At 39.0% G+C, this 27,953-nt stretch overlaps 1 protein-coding gene across 1 annotated transcript; it reads left to right on the forward strand.

Moving 5' to 3' along the window:
- Positions 1-460: 460 nt before the first annotated feature.
- On the forward strand, positions 461-26,950 carry LOC131311286 (uncharacterized). The gene is made up of 14 exons (XM_058338708.1): positions 461-1,085; positions 2,209-2,298; positions 2,866-2,928; positions 7,404-7,490; positions 7,592-7,741; positions 7,828-7,979; positions 9,922-10,156; positions 10,285-10,395; positions 12,081-13,139; positions 13,227-13,490; positions 19,117-19,302; positions 19,459-20,613; positions 23,106-23,447; positions 26,282-26,950. The coding sequence occupies exons 1-14, from the start codon at positions 675-677 to the stop codon at positions 26,621-26,623; spliced, it is 4,647 nt and encodes a 1,548-aa protein (XP_058194691.1). The 5' UTR covers positions 461-674; the 3' UTR covers positions 26,624-26,950.
- The last annotated feature ends 1,003 nt before the right edge of the window (positions 26,951-27,953 follow it).

Below are 27,953 nucleotides of genomic sequence, written 5' to 3' on the forward strand. Positions count from 1 at the left end.
GAAAATAATAATTTGACTCCACTTATCTTATGAAAAACGAGCTAGTGTTACAAAGTAGTGTTTTTGCACGGGCTAGGGAGGAGGAGGAGGAGGAGGGGAATGGGTTCCGTTCCACTTTCTCCAAAAACCTTATTTTTCAAAAAGAAGTTAATTTCAAACTCAAATATAACGAAAATGAAAAAATAAATTTTCAATTTTTTTTCACCATTTAAAAGATGTCCATGAAATCTATTAAACAAAATTCATATTAGTAGAAAAATTATTTGCATAAACATATGATTTTACTGCCACCCCTCCGAAGGGATCACATGTTGGTCTTTTCCGTCCAAACACAACGCATTTGTATCTACAAATTAAAAGGTGAATGACGAAATTAAATTTTAGGTCAAAATCGAACGAATATACAGTACTCCATATAAAAAATTTATCCTTTGCCCTTTTATGCCAAAACCTCTCTCTTTTCCCCCCTCCCTTCCCCCAACTCTGCTCCTCAACCGCCAAAGGATCAGATTAAAAACCCCAAAACCCAAGCAAACACACTACGATGCAGTTGTGAGCGAGAGCTCTACTCTCTTCTCTGCTAGGGTTATCACCGACTGCCACATTCAACCTAAACAGCACACCGCGAAACCCCCCTCACTCTAAACTCTTCCAGCGCGAGAGAGAAACAAACAATGACGAAGGTGTACGGAACGGGGGTCTACGACTTCAGGCGCCACCGCGTGGCGGAGTACCCGGCGGCGGAGAAGCCGCCGGAGTCGCAGACGGGGTCGAACCTGCCGAGCGCGATCACGCTGGTTGAGATCCAGCGGGACCGGCTGACCAAGATCGCGGCGGCGAACTGGTCCTCCTCCAGGGCGGGCGGCGGGGAGGGGGAGGAGGGGACGCCGTTCAGCGAGGAGCTAGTGAAGGAGATTTACGAGACGGAGCTGGCGGTGAGAGGCGGCCGGAAGACGGTGCCGCTGCAGAGGGTGATGATCCTGGAGGTCAGCCAGTACTTGGAGAACTACCTGTGGCCAAATTTCGACCCGGAGACGGCGTCGTTCGAGCATGTCATGTCGATGCTTCTCATGATCAATGAGAAGGTACACGAGTTTCGCGGCGCTGATTTTATGTGGGTTTTTTTTTTTTTCCCTGTGTTTGGCTTGCCAATGAAAATATGAGTTTCTACACTTGCCACTAGGACTGATAAACGAACCAAGCTGCTCGAGTTTGTTTGATAAAGCTCATTCAAGATCAATACATAAACAAACCAAGCTTAACATATTTTTTGTTTTTGTTTTTGAAGTTAGCTAAGCTTTCAAACCAAGCTCGAACAAGCTACTACTCAGTTGGTTGGCCTTATTGAACAACTAACTGCCCGGTTCGTTCAACTCGTTTATTACCGCTACTTGCGATGGTTTGGCTTTGGGGTAAGAGGTAGGAAACTTGGAGAGAGTAGGTGAACTATTTTGAATTGCTTGGTTATTGGGAGAATGAGGATAATAGCTAAAGATATGGTTTGGTCTACCCACAATGCAGTTTTGCATCAAAGAAACAAATAAATGGAAAGTCCTCTTGACTTGTTAGGATGATATCAAAAAAATCGCTGGTAAGAATTGGGATATAAATATTAGGTGAGGTTAAATTTTGATGCTTCACGTTGTCGAGTGGTTAATAGCAAAAGAATTGGTTGGTTCTATCCACGATGCAGTTTGGCCTCAGAGAAACAAATAATTGGAAAGTCATCTTGACTTGTTAGGAGGATATCAAAAATCACTGGTAAGAATTGGGATGTAAAGCGTAGGGGTTAGGAGTTTGATGTTAATGACGAGGATGTGAATGCATGATGTTAATTTTCTAATTTTAGACTAGATACCCAGGGGTGCATGTTTGACATGATTCAAAGATTGAAAAGAGTTGTAATATTTCAAGTTGGCTCTCGTTATTTAGTTTTCCCTCAGCAACCAACTGGAGTCTTGTCAGTTAGTTGCAGAGAAGACCAAGAACCACAGATTTGAGGAATTTTGCAGCATAAGATATCCAAACTCACATAACATCATTTCATGGAACAAGTTTATTTATTTATTGGAGCTTAAGGATGCAATTCTCTTTTCTTTGCAAGCAAAGTCGGTATTGTGGAGATTGAGAATGTGAGCACAATTTGTGACATTTTTTTTAAGTGCTAAGCCAATTACTTTTGTGAGTTAAATTTTTTTGAATTTCCAGTTTCGAGAGAATGTGGCTGCTTGGATTTGTTTTTATGATAAGAAAGATATGTTCAAGGCATTCCTGGAGAGGGTTTTTCGGCTTAAAGAGGTATGCACCCTTTCTTGGCTGATATTTTTCGTTCGACTATCTTATCTTTCTTGTTTGGTTTCAAGCATTTTATTTAGCTGTATGGTGCTGAGATTTATGGGAGCACAGTAATTGTAGGTGAAAAGTATTCACGTGGCTTTCCAATTATGGGTTAGATTAAATTATGGTTGCAACTTGAAAAAAAAAGACATCATCATGTTCTGCAGCTGAACTCCCAACTTCTCAAAATGAATTTTAGGAAAACATAGATTTCCCATTTCTCTACTGTGAGATTGTCAAATCAGCATAGGAGTTTATTAATTGAACTGAATGTCTTGTTTAGCGGGGTTCTCAATTTTTTTTTCTTCTCTCCGCTTCATTATGTCTTTTCATTGATGATACCTTGTGAAACTTCTTGAACCCAACCTTGTCATGAATTTCCTTTTCTACCTCTCTCGGTGGAGACAATGGCACACACTTTAATTTCAATTAGCTTTGTCCCCAGTTGTACCAATTGACTGTCTAATGGAGCAATTGATTATAGTGGAACTTTTGTTTCATAAATTGACATTTTTTATGTGGGTTTAGGGAAGAAGCTTAACTATTGCTGAGAAGACGAATTACCTGCTTTTCATGATCAATGCCTTTCAGGTATGCAATTGGTACCATATGATTGAGACACTTGTATTTTGGTTCTCAGAAATAGTTATATACATGATTATTGTTTTCCAATAGTTTCACATAGTCTCTATCACTTAAATGACTGCAAGGGATAAACCTTGGCATGGATTCAGCTCAAGAGAGGGTCTTCTTCCTTCCTTTCTCCCCCTTTCGGCATTGCTGTTCGGGCCATTTAAAGTTTTACTTCAAAGTAGTTTTTGTATTTACTATGGTTGCTCAAAGTCTATGGGACTTTATTTACCATATGCTTCTCGAAGCTAGAGTTCTAAAGTGACATAGACTCAACAAATATGTGTTGTGTTACTTGAACTCTCATAAGTGTGTGAAATCCCCTTTTCGGGCTCTCAATACTTTTGGTAGGAGTGTAGAAGATGCGTTTGACATGCATAGTTGGGGGTAAAATAGTTTGACATTTATTGAACGTCCCAACCAACATAGCTTGTAATTTGATTTTGCCTTAGTAGTACCGATGAAGTCATAGACATGGATTCGATCACAAACATAGATATGGACACTAGATGGGGCAATTCTTAAAAATGGGACACAGAGATGTGATATGGGCCCCTTGGTAGCACAAAGCGGGGGCGGGGGTGCGGAGGCACCTAGAAGCTCCTAAGGTTGGGAGCGCTAAGGAGCGTATATAGATTATATAAAAATATGTATATAAATATCTTTAAATACTTAACCATTAAAGGAAAAGTGATACTTAACTGAAAATTTTCCCGATTTTAAAGTGTATTTATTGGAAGTTATATAGTCTCTATTTGCAAAACTTCTTGACTAATATGATTCTCATATTCTTATTTCCACAATGGCATAACTCCCTTAAAAGTTAGAGAATAACTGCCTTAACTTATAATCTCCCATCTTAGTTAGGAGCGAGATCCCATCTTGAGGGGAGCGAGCTCCCGTCAAGCTCCCATCTTGGGAGCACCGATTCGAGCTCCCCTCTAGGGAGCGCATCCATTTTAGAAGGATCCTGCTACTAAAGATACGGGTGGGGAAGAAGACATGACAGATATAAAATGCATATTTACTTGAGTTTATAGTAAGAGTAATATAATATATAGACAACCAAACTACAAGGAAACAAACACTTGGCTGGGAAGAGAAAAGCAAGAAAAGAAAACTGATCCTAATCCTTAGTCCTTGAGGAACAATTGACAAGTTTGTTATATTTACAGATCTTGAAACAAGTATTTATGTGTGTCCCCGAATGTGTCTTAATTCAGCCATGTGTGTCTTCAGCGTGTCTCAGAGATAGAGTTGTCCCTTATTTCAAATATGACCAACATTGATGGATTCGTCACTTTGCATGTCCCCATAGGTATCCCTCCCTGTCCCCCACGTACCCGACACAGTTCCAACGACCCCTTACTCCCTTAGATTTTTCGGTGCTTTATATTTGTTAGTAGTTACTTTTTAGTGGTTACTTTAGTCTTAATTACTTTGTTCCTTATCTTATGTCAGTTTTTGGTCAAACTATGGGGGAGGTTGGGGGATAATTTTTTTTCAAAGATAGATAAGCAACTAATATCTAGTCCTCGATTAGTCCTCTGCTGCCTCATCATGTGGCTCTTAAAGGAGGTGGGGTTTGGGTGATTGGAGTTTCGAGGTTGGAGGTCTACAGATCAAAGCATGCTGACACATATCAAAGTTCTCGGTGCTGTGGTTTTGGATTCTTGGCCTAAGGGGGCTTTTGTTTCATTTGTTTCTCATGGTGTGGGATTCCATTTGATGCTTCAGCGTTTCTTTATTTGATTCTGGACAAACCCTAGAGGCTTATATTCTTTCATGTTTGATTGGCACTATTGCTGAATTTATTTTCAGTCTTCTTTGCAGTAGGTGTGTTTGAGAGCATGAGGCTGATGCCTGATGAATGGAATAGGTTCTCTTAATTTGCTGATATATGTTTTTCTCTTTGGCTGTTGGGGTGTTTTCTAGAGTTTTGTCCCCGTCTTTCGGTTAGGGTTTGTTTTAAATGCTGTTAGGCTTTCATGAATGAATTTCATTTACCTTTATCAAAAAACAAGCTTTCATGCATGAATTTCATTTACCTTGATCAAAAACCAAGAAGACCCCAGTTCTACCAAACTACCAGCATTACACTTAGCCTCTCACTAAAACAGAATGAAGAGACCAAAACCAACTGAAACAGGATGCAAGTCCCAGACTCAGCTATCTAAGAAGTAAGAACCACTATGCAGTCCCCAGACTTCATTCAGTCTCCTATTTTTCTAATGTGCAGGGGACTTTTTTTCATTCTGTCTAGACAAGCCCTCATATCCCTAACTATGTTCTCAATAATAGTAGCCTCATCCATCTTTTATGTTGGAAAGTTATTTTGTTTCTCTCCCTCCCTAAGAAGCACGGATACGCGGATACGTGATTTTTCCAAAAAGAAGGATACAATATGTTGGGGGATACATAGAATATAAAAGTAAATAAAAAATCTATTGTATATATGATTTGTAATTCTTTAAAATTTCATTAATGATTAAAGTTTTTCATTACACAAATTCACCATTTCACATGCGGAGAGATATATAGTTACATATATATATATACACATACACACAACGCGAGAGAGAGAGAGAGAGAGAGAGAGAGAGAGAGAGAGAGAGAGAGAGAGAGAGAGAGATACAAGGTTGCTGAGAGAGATGAGAGACGAGAGAGAGGAAATCATCGGTGTGTTTCTGGTGTCGGTTGATGGGAGAAAAAGAAAAATATAGTCCTAATTGCAATTTTAACCCATATGTTTTAAGTAATAACATATTTACCCTTGCTTGTATCCAAAACGTATCCGAGCGTATCCAACATGTATCCGCGCTTATCTGAAACGTATCGGGATACCAAAAAATAATTCTAAAAACAGGATACTTTTAAAAAAAAAGTATCGGATATGTATCCGGAGCGTATCAGGCAAAAATAGAGTATCCGTGCTTCATAGCTCCCTCTGTATGTGATATTCAGATGCAGAGAAAGGTAGCCTTTGCCTAAGCTTTTGGTTGACTTACTCTTCCTCCTTTTCGATGTGCAATCCAGAACCTCTGTGAACTTCCTTGGAGATTCTTGGAACCCTCATTTTTGTAGCAATAGTTCCACATCTTAGAAGAGAAGCTGCAATCGAAAAACAAGAGGTCGTGTGATTCATTCTCCCTAGTGCACAAGACACAACCCACATCTGATGTGATCTGCTAGCTGGCCAATCTGTGCTTGGTTGACCCAGCATGCCATCAAAAGTATATAAACAGTGGGCCTCAATTTTTTCCTCTAGAAATTAGAGAGATCTTGGACCTCTAGCAAGACAAATGATAACAAAAATTGGTCATGATACTTGTAGAAAGTTTTACCCATTTTATTGGAAGCTATCTTGATATAAATACATTACTCTATGGAAGCCTACTCCTAAGGTACCACAATATAGAGTATGTGGTGCACCACACCCCGTGCCAGTTCCTTGTACCCGAAAGATCTGATTTCCAGGCAAAGAGCCTCTTCGCATCCTGAAATTCAAGAATGCCTAAGAAATTTTGGAAACGCATTTCGTCATTTTCCACTTGTCCTTCCCTAACTCCTAGTGTGCTTTGGGAGTTTCTGAATTTGAAAGAAATCTCGTATTTCTTCCTAATGTTTTATTAATGGACTTGAAACAAAGATTATGTAGTTGATGTGTCTTTTTTGGCATTTAAAATAATGGAGAGGTATGCTCATTCCCCCCAATGTTTTGAGTTTTGTACGTCAAGGCCTCTATAAGCAGCTCCTTAAGTTGATGGTTTTTTTCCTTGGTACAACAATTGTTAAATTTCCTTGCAGTGAGTCCCTGTTATGCTCATTCTCACATGTCCTGAGATCTCATAAGAAAAAGTCACAGAACATTCTAAACCTACGCAAAATTCAGTGGGCGCACATATAGTACCTTGAAAAGTTAAACTTGGGAGTTATTACAAATGGTGTCATTGTGGATTTTCGTTGTCCTTGTCGGTATTCTTTTCTGTTAACCATCATCTCATGCTGACTTGTGCCATTTGAATCTGTCACAAGTTGACATATGTTCTACGTTGATCATGATAACGACAAGAGTGTTGTCCCGATTATGGATGAAGACACAGGATCCAGTCTTCCTCAGCGATCATGATTTCTAATGCTAATTGTTAAATATTTCTTTCTTGTTAACCATCATCTTGCACTAAGTTGTGCCATTTGAATATTTCATAAGTTTGACTTCAGTTCTACGGCGAGCGATAGGATACATTTCAAATGCTAATTGTTAAATATTAATCTTCCTTTCCGTAAAATTGAACAAGTATGTTTCAATCAGCCTATGGTGGATTCTTGTTCCATTTAGTATTTATTGTACTTCCTTTTGTTTTGTGATGAACTTATGGACTGGTGTAAACTGAAAACTTATTGTTTGTTTCGTTTCATACCTCCTCGTATGACAGAGCTTGGGAGATGAAATTGTCTGTGATAACATTTCAAGATTAGCAAGTCCTCAGTGCTGGCACAGTCTATCATATGGTCGTTTTCAGGTAAGAGATATTGTCTATTGTGGTTCTTTCTTTAGTCTTAGAAAGGAGTTCTTATTTTTCAACACTTGCCTTTTTTCATTTTTTACTTTCCTCGAGGGTAGATGGAGCTTTGCCTTAATCCAGATATGCTCAAGTTATGGAAAAGGATTACCAAAAAAGCTAGGGAAGCTACCAAACGAGGAGAGCTATTTGATCCCTCAACTTCGCTTGAAGTGACGTTTGTGAGAAATCTCATTCAAGAGTTTTTGGAGGTACGTATGATTAATTAAGTTCGTTGTGATATGTCATTTTTGTGAGTCAAGATCTGACAATTTTTGTTGATAATTTTGCAATCCAGGTACTTGATTCAAATGTTTTTCCACATAATCAGTGTGGTAGTGATACAATGGATGTAAATCCATTTGAAGAAGTTGATGATGCTTCCGTTTTGTACTGTGAGAGGTTTATGGAATTTCTTACCGATCTCTTGAGTCAACTCTCAACAAGGAGGTAAACCCATGTCCAGCAATTATTTGTTTCCCATCAATCGATTTTGAATGCCTTGGCTGCCCCCTCCTTTTTCTGATAAGTACCTTATTGGTTTTTCTAGGTCTTTTGGAATTAATTTGGTATTTAGTTGTGACAATATGGTGGAGTAGCATTTGAAAATTGCTTATAAAATAGAATGAGGGGTAATATCCGAAAACTTCATCTTTCTAATGTAGAAGGTTATGTTTCTATCAGGTATGGTTTCTGAATTTTGTTCCACATAAAGGTTGGTGGCCAAAAAGTGAGTGTTTCTTAAGAATTGTCTAACAACTGAAATTAGGAAACTGGAAATTAAAAATGCGAGTAGAGTTTGCAAGCACAAAGGAGCTTATTTTAATGCGAAGGATTGGCCTCAAGGCATGATGAACTAATAATACTGTTGTGTAGAGTCGCTATTTAGAAGAATCTGGGAAGTTTGTGGTGCAGGAAACTTGTGGAGGGAACAGGATAATGTATATATGAAGATTTATGAAAACAGTATCTGGTACTGGCAGTAATTGAAGACTTGAGTGGTAACTGTATAAGATGATTGACAAGTATGGCGGGTCTTCAACAAAACAGTCCCTTCAACAAAGAAAAAAATCCACCTTCTGAACCTTCTCTCCATTTTCAATTCCCTTTTCTTCAGATTTAACTTCAAATAGGGGACTTTCTTGTAGGGTAAAGGTACTTGCCTGACTGCTTGAACTCTTCCATGTTTCCCCTAGGAATGAGAACTAAATGAAATCATTGAGAATGGTCCTAGTTGCTACAAACATGGTTTTTGCGGGAGACACCATACAACCATTCGAGGCTAAACCTTCGCAGAAAAGTGGACTGCTCTTATCGAAGAAGCATACTCACCTCTAATAAACTTTGGACCCAGACACTCATCAGATATGCGTCTGTATTTTCCTACTTTGTTATAAATGTAAAACTAGAATGAGACACGCTTGGTATGCTTAGGGGGGAAACTTATCTATGGCTCAAACATAAGATGCAACTCATGTGGATATTTTCCTTTTAGAAAAGTAATATTCTATACACTTTGTTCACTACCTTGATCCAAAGGAATCTTCTCTGTCACTTTAGCAGGGATACAGAAAATATTGGACGACATCTCATACTTCTTGAGACATGCTTATTTACGACAAAATTTTTGACATTCTTTTTCTTTACCATCTAAGCTCTCATTTTTCCCTACAACTGGTTTGAGGCTGTAGCTTTTCACTTATGTTGCCATATCTATGTTTACTTGAGAATTGGGATCATCATTTCATCCTTTGCCCTCTACCGCATCTGCATTGGACACCACTTACTCCTAGCTCTTGCTATCTCAAACAAATTGGTATATAATCCTGCTTGGTCATTTCAATTTATCTGCCTTTGAAGATATTAGTATGCATCAGAGTTACAAATTGTGGCTTACGTGGTTATTTGGTCTCTGTTCATTTATCATGAAGGATGCTAAACTTAGAGCAAACAGTAGAGTTTTCAATTCTTCCATTCGCTCTTTCATTTTTTCTTTTGCTCAGTGACTTTGCAATTCTTTCGTTCTTTCAAAGTAAGCTTGGACATTACAATTGATACGTTAGTTATTTACTCTACCCTAGGGGGATTTGCTTAATGGTAAAGTTGCTACTGTGCTAATATATTTGCCAGAATGATGATATTTAAATGTATAGTATTTACATTGGAATGACTGCCATTGTGCTTTATTCATATATTCTTATCTTTCTTACCAATGATTCAATGAACCCTACGTGGATGTGGAAATATGCATCTCCATGTTGTGACCTATAACTGGTTGGTATTGTTGCCAAATGTCACTGGCTTTAATGCACTTGAACTTTAAATTTTCTTTTCAGGCTTCCTTCTTATGCTTTGTGGTATTCCTCCATTAAACTTGTTGGTGCTGTCGCAGGGTTTTAAAGCCACTTGTTGCTGATGTAGCTGTTGTCTCCAAATGTCATTTAAGTGTTCTATATAGACATGAAAAGGGGAAACTCTTTGCACAATTGGTTAACTTGCTGCAATTCTATGAACGTTTTGAGATTGATGATCGTTTAGGGAGACAAATGACCGATGATGAGGTGCTTCAGTCTCATTATAACCGGCTTCAGGCTTTTCAACTTCTTGCATATAAGAAGATTCCCAAGGTTTGGTTTATGATGAGAAATATATGATTGCTGCTGTCTCTTTAGGCAAATGTTCATGATTTTGAAGTGTAATAAATTTGTGTTTTCACTTGCTCTAATCTTATCTCAACAATCCCTTGCCTTTGTAGCTGCGGGAACTTGCATTGGCTAATATTGGCGCGATTAACAGGCGCTCTGATCTGTCAAAGAAATTATCTGTGCTTTCACCTGAAGAGCTGAGGGACCTAGTCTGCTGCAAGGTTAGCTGATTGATTTATTGGCTGTTTGCTTTCAGGGATAAACTATCTAGAAATGGGATCATTGCTTGGTATTGTGTGTGTGAATGCAATTGTGTTTTATCTACCTTTATAGTATATCGAATATATTCCCTGTAAAGTTCTAATTGCATCTTCGATCATTTTCCTTGTAAGGGTTATGTGACTAATTAATTCAGGTATAGTCCATTGCTGAGTTACTTTGATGCATTATTTGTTCAAAAGGAAACCGTTCAATGTACTAAATGGTCTGATATTCTCATTATTCCAAAGACAAAGTACTCATCTCTTTTGTGTTTTCTACACACTAAATCAAGATGTTTTGTCCCCTTGAGGTGAAAATGTTCTCACATTGCAGAAAAGAACAACACGGTTAGGTTGAGCTAATATACACTCCAGCTCCTAGCAAGGTTCTGAATACCGTTTCAGACATGGTACATACCGGTATCGGTATGTTACTGGGTACCGTTTTGGATTGATTGTTAAAAATATAAAATATATACATTTAGTCATGACCTTGTTTTTCCCTTACATAAAGTCCTATTGGACTATTACAATTTAAAAAAATTCAGTTAACATTTACTTTTAATAATCAATATAGCTTTCTCTCTTACCACGTGTGGTAGATGATGCTCATTATCCAATTACAATGCTCATTATTCCTGAACGGTGGGCTCAAAAACCACTGGTTTTCAAACACACTTCCTTCTCTCTCTCTCTCTCTCTCTCTCTCTCTCTCTCTAAATGCACACACTTATCTCCAAAAGATAAATGCACGTTCCAACTTGCCAATGCAACTATTCCACATTTTTTTTTAATATTCCACTTTCAAAGGGGTGATGTTTATCTTCCCCAAACTGAGATAAACGTACAGAAAAACAGAGGTTAAGCTTTCAAGAAGACTTCACCAGTTCACACACGGTGGTGTGGAGAATTCACCAGTTCACCCACAGTGAAGATAGATCGATCAGCTGCAAGATTACGCCGGAGAAGACCAAGAGGAGTCAAATGTTGCTCCGGTCTTCTTTTTCTCTCTTTCCCCTACATTTCTCTATTTTCTTCTTTTTCTCTCTGTTTTGCAGAATACCAGCCGGAATCACCGGTAAGATCATCTCGGCCGGTATTTGACGGAATGACCGGTACCTACCTGTAAGGCCCGGTATTGAGACTGGGACGGGATTGGGGGGTCATGGTACCATTTACTTGTCAATCCGGTACGTACCGGCCTGTACGGAACGGTATTCACAACCTTGGCTCCTAGTAGTAGTGAAAGAAACAGGGATATTTTGTCCATTCAAGGTGACAATACGGTGAGATGCGCTAATTCACACTCCAGGTCCTAGTAGTGCTGAAAAGAAACAAGGTCACACACAACCACAACAACAACAATACGGAGGGAAATGCCACCATGAGTCTGACATGTTAGCTTTTAGTGGGCTTACTCACTGAAACGTTAGCATTACCATGTTGTTTGTGTGGTTATCTACTTATCTTCGAATTAGTTTCAATCTTCTCTGTTTTTGCACCAAATAGGTATGTAATCTACTTGACTTTTGCTTTACTCATAAGTGTCTTCCCTCACTCTTGCGTGCATATGGAAGTGCCATGATTTTAACGCGAATATTATATTATTTTGATACTAAGAAAGCATTGTGCTTTTGCTTCTTCAGCTCAAACTGGTTTCGAAGGCGGATCCATGGTCCGAAAGAGTTGATTTTCTTGTTGAAGTTATGGTTTCATTTTTTGAGAAACAACAATCGCAGAAGGAGTCCATAAATGCTCTTCCCTTGTACCCTAATGAGCAGATAATGTGGGATGAAAGCGTTGTTCCTAGCATCAATTACACTGGGGAAGGGTGTCTGGCACTCCCAAAACTTAACTTGCAGTTCTTGACACTTCATGATTATCTTCTTAGGAATTTCAACCTCTTCCGTCTTGAATCGACATATGAGATCCGTGAAGACATCCAGGAAGCTGTGCCACACCTCCTTGCCCATATTAGTAATGAGGGAGAAACTGCTTTCCGTGGTTGGTCTAGAATGGCTGTACCTATAAGGGAATTTAAGGTTACTGAGGTAAAACAGCCTAATATTGGAGAAGTAAAGCCGTCATCTGTGACAGCAGAGGTTACTTTCAGCATTTCCAGTTACAGAGCACAAATAAGATCGGAGTGGAATGGCCTTAAAGAGCACGATGTACTCTTTCTTCTTTCTATCCGTCCTTCATTTGAGCCTCTAAGTGCAGATGAAGCTGCAAAAGCAACCGTGCCACAAAAGCTTGGTCTTCAATATGTACGTGGATGTGAAATTATTGAGATGCGAGACGAGGAGGGAACTCTCATGAATGATTTCACCGGGAGAATTAAACGGGATGAATGGAAGCCTCCAAAAGGTGAACTGAGAACTGTGACTGTTGCTCTGGATACCGCCCAATACCATATGGATTGCACTGATATAGCAGAGAAAGGCAGAGAAGATGTATATAGTACCTTCAATGTACTGATGAGGAGGAAGCCTAAGGAAAACAATTTCAAAGCAATTTTAGAATCCATAAGAGATTTAATGAATGAATCTTGTATCGTTCCTGATTGGTTGCATGACATATTTTTGGGATATGGAAATCCTTCTGCAGCACAATGGATTAACATGCCCGATCTTCTAGAAGCAGTGGATTTCAAAGATACATTCCTTGACGTTGATCATGTTAGAGAGAGTTTTTCGGATTATCAGGTTGGTATTGCCTTTATTAGTGCGATGGAACTTTATCGGTTATTTTTAGCTGTTTTGTGTTTGACTTGTTAATTTTTGTTGGTTTAGGTTTGTTTTACAAATTCTGATGGCACAAAAAATTTGCATCCAAAGCCCCCTTTTCGAATTAGGCTTCCCAAGAATCTAAAAGGGAATACGCATGCTCTTGCTGGCAATGATAAGTCTGCCATAACTTCAGTTAATGATGCTAACTTGGTGGATGCGAGTTCTGAGAGAGAACAACTCATTGTCGAGGCTTATGTTCCTCCTGATCCAGGTCCATATCCGCAGGACCAGCCAAAGCAGAATTCAGTTAGATTTACACCGACCCAGGTAATTGGCAACTCTCAGTTAATGATATAATGATTTATTTTCCTTGCTTTGGTTTTTCTTGTTTCTTCACCTGCATGGTTTCTTATTCCTTATCCCTTTTAGTTTGCCGTTTGTGTTGTCATATTTTGGAAATCTAAGGCTAGTTTATCACCAGAAATGACTGTCTTGCTCTCCGTTGTTTACAGAATCTGTTCAGTCTTTTCTCAGTGTTTGTTCGAATGGAAATATTATGCAGATTTAGTGGATAATTCTGTCTCCCTAAAAATGGGTTAGAATTTATTCTGTAAGCTTGTTGTCTATAATGCACTCCGATGACATAGGGCCAAAAGAGATGTGCACAAAAAGAACACAGATGTACTACTGAGTTCTTTTGTGATCAGAGACACTCAATTATGTGCATATCGCCTATTCGGATAGATTCAATCAATAAACAATATGCGACTACAGTCATGTTCTCTATCGTCATCGATTTCTGAAGGATATTTTGCTGGGAAGAGGGGCTTAAGGCAAGGGGATCTCATTTCCGCGTACCTATTTCTGCTTGTTAAAGCTCAATATTTCTCCAGATTTAAAATGTTCACTGTCTGTACTCCTAAAGATGAAGGTGGTTTGGGCTTTAGAAAGTTTACTGCTTTGAATAAAGCTTCTATGTGTACGCACTTATGTATTATTTGCAACAAGGCTGATACACTTTGAGTGAAGTGGATCCATACTTTTGTGCTTAAAAATCAGAGCATTTCAGATATCCGAACTTTCCCCTTTGACCTTCTGGAATAATAGAGAGAAAGATTCTGAAAATTAGAGACATTTTCAATTGTTTGAAAGCAGTTTTGTGATCTGACAAAGTGGCATACTCACGGCACAAAGGACGTGGGACATAATTATTTACAATCCTGGGAGAACTTTGAATGCTAAGGTTGCCTCCATTATGTTTTAAAATAATTGAGAATGGCCTATAAAGAAGGATGTTGTGACATGGATCTTAATCTCCAATAGCCAGTTCTCTCTTTAATGAGCTTGGGAAGCTATTAGGGAGACTATGTCTGAAGTCCCTTGGAAGAATATCATTGGTTCACTCATGAGGTACCTAGATGGGTTGTCATTCTATGGATTGGCAGTTTTGGGTGGGCTCTCAAGAAAAGACAAGCCTCGAGTCTGGGATTACCACTGACGATGGCTGTGTCCTTTGCAACCAGCATAGTGAATCTATTCACCACTTATTCTGTACTTGCCGTTACTCTTCTATCTGGGTTTTTTGAGGAAAAATGAATCTGCCAGACAATCTAGTAGCTTGGATGAGCAGTAGAATGGGCTAGAAAAAATTAGGGTGGTAAGAACCTGGGGCATACAGTTAATAAGTTATCTCTTGCTGCAACCATATACCCATTTGGAGGGAGAGAAGCAACTGATTCTTCAGACTTCAGGCCTCAAGTTTGGGTGAGGATATTGATGCAAACCAAAATACCAAAGGAATCAAAGATTCAAAGGAAGGGGCAAAATCCCATTCAAGGGGGGTTTACAAAGGGTAGAGAGAGAAACTATGTCTCAATCAATATATTCAATATTCTTAATAATCAAAAGCTCCCAAATGAAAGAACAACTCACCTATTTATAGACTCAAGACTCTACTAACCCTAAAGACACTAAAATGACATAAGGACCCTTAATTCTAAATAAAGAAAACATATGAGTGATTATCATGCAGCTCCGAATTAGACATGTGACTGCATTCCTTGATCAACACATCACCCTCAACACAAGTTACAAAACCAATCTTCAATATGAGCTTCTTCTTTATACATACACCGCTGCTATACTTAGGTGTGAATAAGCAATCCATTTGGCATGTCTTCAGTAAAGCAAAACATCATCAAAAGATCTCCGAACACATACTCCCAAAATATACTTTGACCAATCATCATTCGAAGGATTAAGAACTTGCACCACATCATACCCAAGACTCGCTCGAGCGAACACCATACCCAAGGGGTCTTCAAATTGTCCCATGAGTGCTTCCGCTTCTTTTGGTGAAGTCCAGGGGATGTTGTGGAGAGAAGTGTTGACTTGGGGACCAATGTACCACAAACTTGAACATGTTGCAATTGGGGCACCCCATGAGGCAACACTTGGAAGCAAACCCTCGACCTTTGGTTCAACCAACTCTTCATCAAATAGTGGAGCTTCCATATCATTCCCATACTCTTCAAGTTGAGTGTCGTGTACCAAAGGCAGCTTGAAACTCAATTCTTGAGAGCAATATTCAATCTCAAGGTCACGGCTTCCCTCTTCTCCATAACCCTCCTCCAAAAGTTCATCTCCATCTTGCATAGGCCTAAGGAAACTTTCCTTGAGCATATCAATAAGCATTCCCTCTTCATTATCAACACCAAACTCATCAAAGACGGGCACATCTTCAAATTCACCTCCGAAGTCCTCATTTTGAGATTCAACAAAGATAGGCAAATCTGCAAACTCATCTTCAACCTCAAAGACACAATCATCTTCAAGAACACCCTCAAGTTCGTCATTAGGATATTCATCAAAGATGGGAGCATCGTCGAAATAACCGTGTTTCATCTCATCATCAAACACATCTGGATTGAAGTTCATCTTCTCCTCAACAAAAAGGGCATTACTTTGATTCTCATAAGCATTTTCACCAACCTCTAACTTGAAACTAGATTTCCCTTGCTTGAAGCATTCAAGTTTCTCATTTGTAGAAGAATTTCTAGCCTTCAAAGTGTCAAATAAAGGCTGATTTTGTATTGGGACAGCACCTATCAACTGTGCTTTGTACTCCAATCCCAAAAGACTTCCCACAAGTCCTATACGCAACATTAGTCAAAGAACCAACATTGGCAAAGTGAGGGAAAGGTAAGAATTGTTCCTTGAACGTTTTCTTTATCTTCTTCCTCTCTCTAATCTTTCCCTTACCTCTCCTTTGCCTACTATCTTGTAATTGTTCCCACCAATTGGAGACTCTTCTTCGAAGGTGTTTAGAAACTACTTAACTTTCATTTCTTCCGAGAGCACATAGCATTCAAATACTCTCTCAAGAGTATTCAACCAATCAAAACACTCCTTAAGAGTGAAGCTTCCATCAAACATGGGAAGTCCAACCTCAATGTTGTTCAAACACGCTCTACACCAATGCGGAGCACCAAAACAATTCTCAAATGGAACGCATTTATAGTTGGAAGAATCCATACCTTTGGTCCGAAGTTGCAAACGCCGCACCTTTCCAACCAAGGTAGTTACTTCTTTACTTAGCTCTTTAATCTCATTCCGATTACCTTTTGAATTGCAATCATTTTGCATTCCGCGTTGTGGAATGACCTTCAATCCTTCACCATTGTTCACACTAAATCCTCTACCGCTAACTCCTTGTCCTCTACCTCTTTGAGCCATTTGTTTCAATCAAACCCAGTCAGTTCACTAGTACCCAACTCAGTCAACTTAGCACAATTGTTCAGCCAAATCAACCAAAATTCAGTCAGAATCCAGCGACAAACTCAATCACAAACCAAATCCATCACACCTGACAATCTGAACTCGGTCAACTCGGTACCCAAGACAACCTCAAATCACAAGCAAGCAACATGTATGATACTAATCGCAACAATATTGCAACAACAGTGGCAAATTCGAAGTAAGCCAAGACGAAACAAACCTGCAATCTGAATCCTGTCTTCTACGAAGGATTTTCGTACAACCTAGTGTTCAAACCTCGTGAAATTAGTCGATTTCAAAGTCAAATCCCTATTTTTCGAGCCCAAAATCAGTGGTGATAGGTTCGAAGTAGCGGATCTGGGGTTCAAAATGTACCCAATCACTCGATTGGTGCTAGAAATTGCAGGTTACTCGCAGATTTGAGCTCCAGATCTGGTTGAACAAGGACCGAATCAAGTCAAACAGTGTTCGAATCACGTCTACAGTCTTCGAAGTGCTTGGAAAAATACTTATTTCACGTCTACAATCTTGTGTACATCCTTAGGATTATTTTCTATGTTTATTGTGATTTTGCTAGTCCTGTCGTGAGGATTTGAGTGTGGTGTTGGTTGATTCTTGCGTATGCCCTATGAAGCACAGACACTCCTTAGTGGTCGCCATACCCGTGTCCGACACACAGGGGACACACTGGAAAACGTATGGGGACATGCCACGTGGCATGTCCATTAAATTTTATTTGAATTTTCGGAGGGGGACACATTGAGGACACGGCATGGACAGGTAGTGTATGCCCCTTTGCTCCTGTATTGCTTCTGTGTTTTTGAATGAATCAACTTACCAACAAAATAAATACTTTCAGTCTCTTGACAAGGCTTCCAAGTTTGGACTTAATTCTTCGTTTGTCGCCATTGTATTAAAGAATCAATTTTCTGAAATATTAGAAAACAAGGTAGCATCTTTAAAGCTATGATACCAAGTTATTGTAGATAGCTTAGGAAATGGACTGCTCTGAAACTCGACCCTAGACCACCTGGACTTAGAATTCTCATTTGTGGTTGTGGGGTCATGGAAAGCTTCTAGTTCAGGGTACTTTATTTTGTGTTTTGCTCCATTTGTCTCCACCTTGCCGAGAAGCTGGTTTCACATTTCAGGAGTTGTTTGTCTGGAGTGTGTGAGGGGTATGAGGGCAACTCTGGTGTTTTCTCTCAACTCAAATTTTCCCATGAATAAGTAGAATTATAATCCTCACCAACATGACCCCAGGCCACCTGGACCCAGAATTCTTATTTTTGGGGTAATGGAAATCTTCTAGTTCAGGGTACTTATATTTTGTCTTCTCCTCCATTTGTCTCCGTCATGCCGAGAAGCTGGTTTTGTGTTCCAGGAGCTGTTTTTTTCTGGAGTGTGTGACGGCACTGAGGGGTCTCAGAGCAACTCTGGTGTTGTCTCTCTACTCAATTGTCGCTCCCAAGAATCAGTAGAATATGATTATAATCGTGCCATTCATCATTCTTGAAACCACAATTTTGTCTTCTGGCTTGTGTTGTATTTTGTATCCAGTTTCTCTTCGAGGCGGTGCAACCCTACATGGAGATTTGTGCTGGATAATACTTCCACCAAGTTGGTTTCAACCTTTTTCTTTCTTTTGTAGATAACAATACCTATATCAGACTTAATTTTTTGGTTATTGAATGTACTGTGTTTTTTTTTTTTAAATTATTTTCCCCGGTGTTGTTTAGCTTCTGTGTCCTGGTATTTTTTATTAAACCATCATCCTAAAGTAGTGAAACTACTGTAGTTTGCTTTAAACTTCACTGTATTTAGTAAACTATCATTCTAAGGGTAGTGAAACAACTATCATCCTATCATCCTAACTATCATCGCAAGAGTTGATAGAATCTGGTAGTCTAGGCCATGCACTTGGGAGTTTGCTCCTATCAGTTCTTGTGGGGCCAGTCCATTCTGAGCTTTACTCAGCTTTAAATGGGCCTCCTGTTCATACCCGCTGGGATTGGTCTCCAAGCGATTAGTCGAGGTGCGTGTAAGCTAGCCAGGACACCCTGAGATATAAAAAAAAGTGGTTTTACTATGATGTTTTACACTGTTTTGAGTGTTTTCCTTCATTGTTCCACCTTTTCCGGGACTTGTTTCATTTATTCCCCCCCTTGCTATGCAGATTGGAGCAATCATCTCAGGCGTTCAACCCGGATTAACGATGGTTGTTGGTCCGCCTGGTACAGGGAAAACTGATACAGCTGTGCAAATCCTGAATGTACTTTACCACAACTGTCCATCTCAGAGAACGTTGATAATTACTCATTCAAATCAGGCTTTGAATGATCTTTTCGAGAAGATAATGCAGGTATGTTCTTTTGTTAAAAATGGGGTTTTCCCCCCTCACTGTGCGGGTCTCTTACAAGTATTGCAGCTTTTTTCCATTTCTTGCAATCACGTTTTCTCAAGTCTTACGTTGTTATAAACTTGCTTGTTATTAATGCACATCAATTGATTGTGATAGAGGGATGTTCCTGCTCGCTATCTTCTTCGACTTGGTCAAGGTGAACAAGAATTAGCAACTGATCTTGACTTCAGTCGACAAGGTCGTGTCAATGCAATGCTTGTTCGGCGGTTAGAGCTGCTTAGTGAAGTAGAGAGGCTTGCAAGATCTCTTCAACTGCCTGAGGATGTTGGTTACACTTGCGAAACTGCTGGATACTTTTGGTTGTTTCATGTCTACTCGCGCTGGGAGCTATTTCTGGATGCGTGTGCCAAAAATCAAGATAAACCGACCTTTGTTCAGGACCGTTTTCCTTTTAAGGAGTTCTTCTCCAATACACCTCAGTCAATTTTTACGGGCCAGTCCTATGAGAAAGACATGCGCGCAGCTGAGGGTTGCTTTCGTCATCTTAAAAGGCTGTTCCAAGAAATTGAAGAATGCAGGGCATTTGAATTGCTCAAGTCAACAGTTGATCGATCAAATTACCTAATGACCAAACAGGCCAAGATTGTGGCAATGACTTGCACCCATGCAGCTCTTAAAAGAAAGGATTTTCTTCAGTTAGGCTTCAAGTATGACAACCTCTTGATGGAAGAAAGTGCCCAAATCTTAGAGATTGAAACTTTTATCCCAATGTTGCTCCAGAGGCAGGAAGATGGGTATGCTCGTCTTAAACGCTGCATATTGATTGGTGATCATCATCAGTTGCCCCCTGTTGTGAAGAATATGGCTTTCCAAAAGTACAGCCATATGGATCAGAGTTTGTTCACAAGGTTCGTCCGTTTGGGAATCCCGTACATTGAGCTCAATGCCCAGGGTAGAGCTAGGCCTAGTATAGCCAGACTTTACAATTGGAGATATAGAGATCTGGGTGATCTTCCATCTGTGAAAGAGGAATCCATTTTCCATAGAGCAAATAGTGGATTATCGTATGAGTATCAGTTAGTGAATGTTCCTGATTACCATGGCAGAGGTGAGACTGCCCCTTCTCCATGGTTCTACCAAAATGTGGGGGAGGCTGAGTACATTGTCAGTGTCTATATGTACATGCGTTTATTAGGGTACCCTGCGAATAAGATATCCATCTTGACAACTTATAATGGACAGAAACTTTTGATCCGTGATGTTATTGCCAGACGGTGTCTTCCTTATGACTATATTGGTCCTCCTAGCAAGGTATGTTACGTTGGGACAATTTTTTTCTTTTTGCCTTGATATTTACTAGATTCCTGTGGACAGAGGCCTCTAATGTTGATTGTGTAAGTGACGTTCAAACTTGCCTATATGACAGTATTGATATTTCCCAACCATTTATAGTTCTGTATTGGTTAGGCTCCCATAGAGGTACTCTGAATTCAAGCTGTGACTCTAGTTTCCCTAGTGTGGCATCCAGAATACAAAATATAATGGAGTTAAGAGTTCTATGACAGCCCACTTTTTTGTTATTTTATTTTCATTCTTTATTTTCCTATTCGCTTCCCTAATTTTCTACCTTTAGTAGTCCCCATTGCTATCCAATGCAACATCCTCAGGGACAAGTCACGACTTATATGTTGTTGTATACGAGTTGTTACTCTGGGCAAAGGTTCCTCGTCAATAATTAGAGAGCGATTTGGTGGTAAATTTTGGCACTCATGAGCTAATTAAACATGCGAAACAAACCCACCACAAAACTTAGGTCAGAATTTGACTACAATATGATTTGGTCTGCACCTTATGAGGCTGATAGGAATTGGAGGCTTTGGAATGTATACATCCCCGGTCGCAGCTCTAGGAATTTGTAGTAGGGTGTTCAGAAATTACCTCAACTCTACTAGCTAATCTTTTAACCAATAATATATGTACAAAATCTCATATATTCCTATAAATAGTGCAGTCAAAAAACATAACTTCTATTCTAAAAAAATTAACTACGAGGCGAAATGAGTACTTAAAAATATATACTAAAAAATTGAATTTTTTTGAAAGTTGTGATATTGCGTAGTAGTCTAGCAGACATTGTTTCGAGAATAGAGGGGGTAAAATTTTATAGTTGTCCTAGAGTCTAGACGAGTTTTCATATTTTGTGCCAACGTTTAACCGGTGTATTAATCTACCAAATCCCTTTTGAAAGAAATTGTAGCGAGTATGTTGGAGCTGAACTTCTAAAAAATATGTTGTTTTTTAGGATGACATGATGAGATTTTCTCTTTTAGTCTTAAATTCGAAGGAATATTATAATACTCCCTCCGTCTGGATTTAATAGTCCCTCGTTCAATTCTAACCGGATAAAACATGAGTTATATCTTAAATCGGTAATGAATTTTATATCTAACATGGATCTTGTTTGGTAGATCTCAAGTTCTATACGATAATGTTTTCAAAATTACATAAAACATTATAAATTACAAGATATAATAGTTTGAAAAATGGCACGAACTCCAAAAAAAGACTATTAAATCTGGACGGATGGAGTAGTTAACAGGGCTTTGCAATGTAGTTAAATTTTTTTAAAGTTTTGAACGTAATTCTTTAAGCTAACTAGGTAAAAAAAAAAGTAGTTATTGTCATGAATGCGAAATTAACACATTTAGACCACGACAATAAAGATGGAGGGAGAATTCATAGCATAATACTTACACCAATAGATTCTTTTTCTCATTCTTTTTTCATTATGATTGTGAGTTTTTTTTGAGGTAATGTATTAGGTGTGCAAATATGAATTACCTGGACTGATGGGCTGTAATTGGGTTGTGATTGAGTGTTCAATTGGTTTTGGGTTGGGTGTTCAATTCATTTTGGGTTAGGTGTTCAAGACTATTGGAATTGGGTGTTCATTGATGTTCTAGGCGAGTAAGAGAAATTCATCTTTCGCAAAACCAAATTTTGAGTCATATTTACCCCCCTGCCTGTAGTGGAAGTAATACGTCTACTCGTTCCCACCGGTATTGACTACAAAGATACAGGTTAACAATAGAGATGCAAGAACCATATTACACAAGATATGAAAGCATAGAATAGACCTCTCATCATGTCGGTTGCTGGACCGATAAGAGGAATACGCAAATGCTCTTTCTGTTGCAGGCATAAGCGCTGCAAATATGGCTACTTCAGCTCCTTTCGGAAGATAAGAAAGGGAGTACTGGCAAGACCGCCTTGTTCTGCCAGACGGGCTTTTGGAGTTAGCTAACCCTCGTGGGATTGCGACCCTTTGTCCTGGCCATTGTAGCACATGAGATAGAGAATCAGATATTTCTATAGACGTAGTAGAGGGTCCCATTAGCATGCCCATGAAAGGGGGTACCCTACCTGCTTCTGCTTCCCGATTTGACCCATTCCTTTAAGTTGGATCAGGGGCTGTTTGAGTTGGTTGTTCAAAGAAAGGCTAGCCCATAATTTTTACGTGTATTCTAAGCAAATAAATAAATAAATAAATAAATTTGGGTGTTCAGTTGGCCATTGAAGTCTGGCTGTATAGCCTCCTATGCATCCCTCTGGATTTGTTAATCTCTCATACTCATTAAATAAACGTGGGATTGCTTTTATTGATGTCTGTTCTGTTATGTTTTAATAGGTTACCACAGTTGATACAGCCTCCTATGCATCCCTCTGGATTTGTTAATCTCTCATACTCATTAAATAAACGTGGGATTGCTTTTATTGATGTCTGTTCTGTTATGTTTTAATAGGTTACCACAGTTGATAAGTTCCAAGGCCAGCAGAATGATTTTATTTTGTTATCTCTTGTGCGTACTCGGTTTGTGGGCCACCTTCGTGATGTTAGAAGATTGGTTGTTGCCATGTCACGTGCTCGACTTGGACTCTATGTTTTTTGTCGCCGTTCTCTGTTTGAACAGTGTTACGAACTTCAGCCCACTTTTCAACTTCTGCTCCAGAGACCTGATCTCCTGGCCTTGAACATGGCTGAGGCAACACAATTTACGGATCGTCATGTTGAAGACACCGGACCAATCCATCTGGTGAGCGGCATTGAAGAAATGGAGACCATTGTCAATTACAAAATCCATCAGGTATCCTAAGTTTATTTCATTGTTCAGGATTTCGCTGTGGATTGCAGGGTATGCTTCCTATGTGCAAGGTTCTGTAGGGTTCTTCTTTTTGCAGTTGTAGATTTAGGTAATTTGATTGATCAACTTTTGACTTGAGTGGTTAATCATTCGGCACTATAAAACAATCCATGGACTTCTACGAATCTACTGACCAATGAACCTTCTTATCTGAAGCACTTGCTTCTTTTTCTATATGGTATTCCATGGAATGTGGAGAGAACTTCAGTCTGTCTCTCAATATCACAATCGCCACGATTGAACAGTGATAGTATTTTCATCTGGTTTATACCCATCATCTTTTTCATAAATCTGGTTTCGACATTTTGTCGTCGAAGTTGATGCATGTGATATTGTATTGTCACGGCTGTTCCTCTTTTGGAGTGGTAGCAAGATGCTTTGAGGTTCCAAAAACAAGAGAATTTGATCGAGGTTTATTCACTTTTGACAGTTGATTTTGCCTGACCTTTCTTGTCTTGCTCAAGTTGTTTTGGGTTTCGACAGTTGATTTTATCATCTGGGAATGAGATTGTAGTCCTTGACTCCTAGTGTTTTACGACTTTTTACACCAGCAAGTCGGAAGATGAACTTGAGGTGAATTTGATGGAGAACTTCAAAATTTGAAATTTGCTGCGCAGACATGAATGTTCATTGTTGAGATATGAGTCAGTCTCATTCAATTGTTAACACAATCCCAAGGTTAAATTGTGAATTTGTTTTATAAGGTGGCTGACCAATTAGTTTCTTCTACAAGTCAAGGCATAGGCTGTGACTAGACATTATGAAGTTTGTCTACAACTCACAACCACAAGTATCTAGTTCTAGAGCAAAGAAAAATGAAATTTGCTAAACACGAAAAAGAAGTATATAGAATGAAGATCTGGTTCTCTGAAAATAGATGCAACTTTATAGTTTAATTGATAGATACAGCTCTCAGTTGTCTGTGAGAGCAGTGGAGTAATGGATGGTATGGTTCTACAGGAGAACCTGGAACGGAGACCGAAGGATGGGTGTTGAAGAAAAAAAATTAGCAGCTTTGGCACTTTTCAGGGTGTATCTTACAATGCTTTCGAAGACAGGGCCATGCAATTGTTTTCTGATATGGGGAATAATAGTGTGGGGGGTCAGGAGAAAGCCGATAAGGTGAGGGTAAAGAAACAAGGGGGTGAGAGAATTAAGAATTGCAATGTTCTTTCAAATTATGATGGGTGCAAGAACGAGGAGGGTTTTAAGGGTGAGGAAGGAATTAACCCTCTTATGATGTTTAAAAACATTTCCTGGAATACGAGGGGTTTGAATGTGGGGGGTTTAAAAATGTGGTGGTTATGGTTTATTTTAATGAGTGGAAAGTGGACGAGATATGCCTTCATAAAACAGCACTGAGATGGTGAGGAACATTTGGGTAGGGAGATGGGTAGACTGGCTTCATTTAGATGACACAGGCATTGCGGATGGAATCTTGGTGGTGTGGGTTAGGAGGGTTTTCAAGAAGGTGGATACTGAATCGGGAGTGTACTCAGAATGGAGAATCGGTTGAATACATTTAAAAGTACTTTTGTTAGTAGTTTGTATAGTTGGTTATTGAAGGAATGCAACCCTTCTTTAGATCAATTTCTTGTATAGAGCCATTTTGTTGTAGGTCTTGCTGCGTTACTTATTTATCCAATTCGTTCTTCCCCCAGTTACTAGTTTTTTATGAAAGGTACATATTATTTTGAATGCCACCTGCATCAGCAGCTCTACTCTCAGCTGTTATTGCATGGGTTGATTTACTTATTTTCTTAAGATTTTATCCCAGTTGAAAGAGTAAGTTATCTTGTAGTCCTGAATTTCAAATAAACCCTATAATACCCATATTGGAGCACAACCCACTTTTTTTCATTTCTTCAGTTACCACAATCAGTTCCTAACAAACTCCCTGATTTATGCGCCTCCAATGTTTCTAAGCACTGAATTCCTACAAATTAGGAGTGGTTCTCTTCTACATTAACTGTTGTACTTATATGTTAATTTTATCTTAACAAAAAGTTACCATAACAAGATAATATGTTAAATTCAGCACAACATAAACATACCATTTGACTGTCGAAACTAATGCATCAAGAAAAAAATATGGTACATAGTCAGAAAACTATAGAGAAAATATGATAAAGTTTATCATATTCACCACAACATAAAGATTTCAGATAAATTTATCAAAGCTCTATTCAGGATTCGCATATGATACGATCATATGAACATATTTGAGAAACGATAACTCATCAAGAGATTATGCACGTAAATGTCCTCACACAGCAACATCATTTGACAGAAATATGTGCAAAATGATTACTCACCTTGAAGATATTTCACCAACTTCTTGTAATCATCTAGGTATGAGAATGGTTAGGGTGATACATATATATATGTTGAGATGATATACAGCTACTCAAATGTTTATAAGGGAACAATTTATCTTGAATTTTAAAACCTCCAAAATTCAAATCAATAATCTATCCATTATCCTAATCATACAATGGATACAGAGCAGTAACTGCATCTTATATATGGAATACTTATCTACATATGAATCTGATAGTAAGGATAAAATATGATATTCATACAATCTTAGGATGAAAATTTAATCAATGATGATGTCAGGGATGGAAACTTGAATTTATACAATCATAGGATGAAAATTTAACCCACGATGATGTGAGGGATGAAAACTTGAATGGATGCCTTGTTTAGGACTACAATTTGATTTATGCTTTAATTATACGGGCAGCTCAGTAATAATCCACTCCCTCCTTATTCAGGCCCAGATGATGAGCAATCAGTTTCCGGCATACTTGGGACAGGTGGCTCCACAAATGGGTGCTTCTGAGCAAAATGACCTGCAGGTTTTGGGCCCACGGCACAATTCCGATTCCATGGATGCTGGTAAACTTTCTTTGGCAATTGGTGCACCGGAAGATGTGCAACCTGAGGGAAGGTTGGATGATATACCACAGAAGCGAACTCTTGCAAATGGAAATGGGGATGATTTTCCGCTAGAGGGCCATTCAAATGTAGCAGCTAATATGGATGTTGAAACTGATGACAAAAATGGCATGGCACATGAAAGCTTTTCAAATGAAGAAAGTAAAGCAGAGGAGTAGTAATCTTATAAAAGACTTTGCTCATCTAAACTTCATAGCCTCAGGGAGGGACCTGAAATAGGTTCAGGCTCCGATGCTTCTATGCCAACTGTGCGATCATTGTAGCTCTTAACAGTTTGTGTAGAATTAACCCCATCTTCTCAGATTGTGTAAGCTTTAGTTTTTGGTGTATCAGTGGCGAAGATGAGGTTCTGAGTAAAAAATTCAGGGTTATGTATCTTAGGGCCAAATGCTTCCACTCTTACCACTTAAGCCCTGTAAGCCCACACCATTGATCTTCTGTAGCTCAATTTTTTTGCAGAAATCAAAGTAGATGTTATTGCCTAATAGCATGTTTTGCCTGCCTGCCCAAGTCGTTTGTTATTGCTGAATTTTACTCTACTGTAGTTTATGGTGCAGATTTTTATGTACATTAGCGTGTTGGCAGGTCACAATGCAAAAGAGGTGTGTCTCATCAGCTGGATTTCATATTCGAGGGAACCTCGTGCATGGTCAGTAAGATCCCAACGAGGATGGGTGATTCGTTGCATGTTAGAAACCATTGCAGGATTCCTTGATTTTTACGATGAACAAGTTTCTTGGTAAGGGAAAAATGCAGAATGAGATGAAACAATGGAGTGGACTTCGCTGACACAACTCCAGTAGGTAACACATGCAAGCACAGTATCTTAGCTTGCTAGAACTGACGTCGTAGCTGTCCATAGCCTTGCTAGGGCAGCTATGTACAATGTGTAATATTGTGACATCTATGGGATTTCCTACATAAATTCATTGTGCTACTCTGAAGAATACAGGGTGCGATTCTTTTGCATACAGCTGGGAAAAGGGTTTTCACAGTTTTCGTTGGTATAGAAAAACAAATCCATCTTAAATCTCCAAATTGTCCATTTGTGTGGAGTTTGTTTCTATCCAGTTCTCTGGGAACCACTGATTTCGTACATTCTAATTTGTGAAAACTACTCCCTCCATCTCATTTTGTTTGACTAATTTCGAAATACCACAAAAGTAAGGGAACATCATCATTAGCTTTTCAAACATTCACATTTTCAGTAGAGTTGATGGGAACAAATTACTGGTGCCAATACAGAGAAATTATGGCCCCATTTTGAATTTGACACTCATGAACTTTAAAATGGTGTCGGAGATTTTCGGCCAATTCAACTTCATTTTGACCTGTTTTTCAAATTATTTTCCTAGTTGTACTGGATTCCTAAATTTGAGAGAAGGGTAAAATGGAAAAACTAGAGAATTTTGTGCCTCGGTCTTTTGAAATAGACAATCTTTCTGGGACACAAAAAAAGAAAATATTGGACAAATAAAATGGGACAGA

The sequence above is a fragment of the Rhododendron vialii genome, chromosome 1a (genome assembly GCF_030253575.1).
Source record: "Rhododendron vialii isolate Sample 1 chromosome 1a, ASM3025357v1".
Lineage (NCBI taxonomy): Eukaryota > Viridiplantae > Streptophyta > Magnoliopsida > Ericales > Ericaceae > Rhododendron > Rhododendron vialii.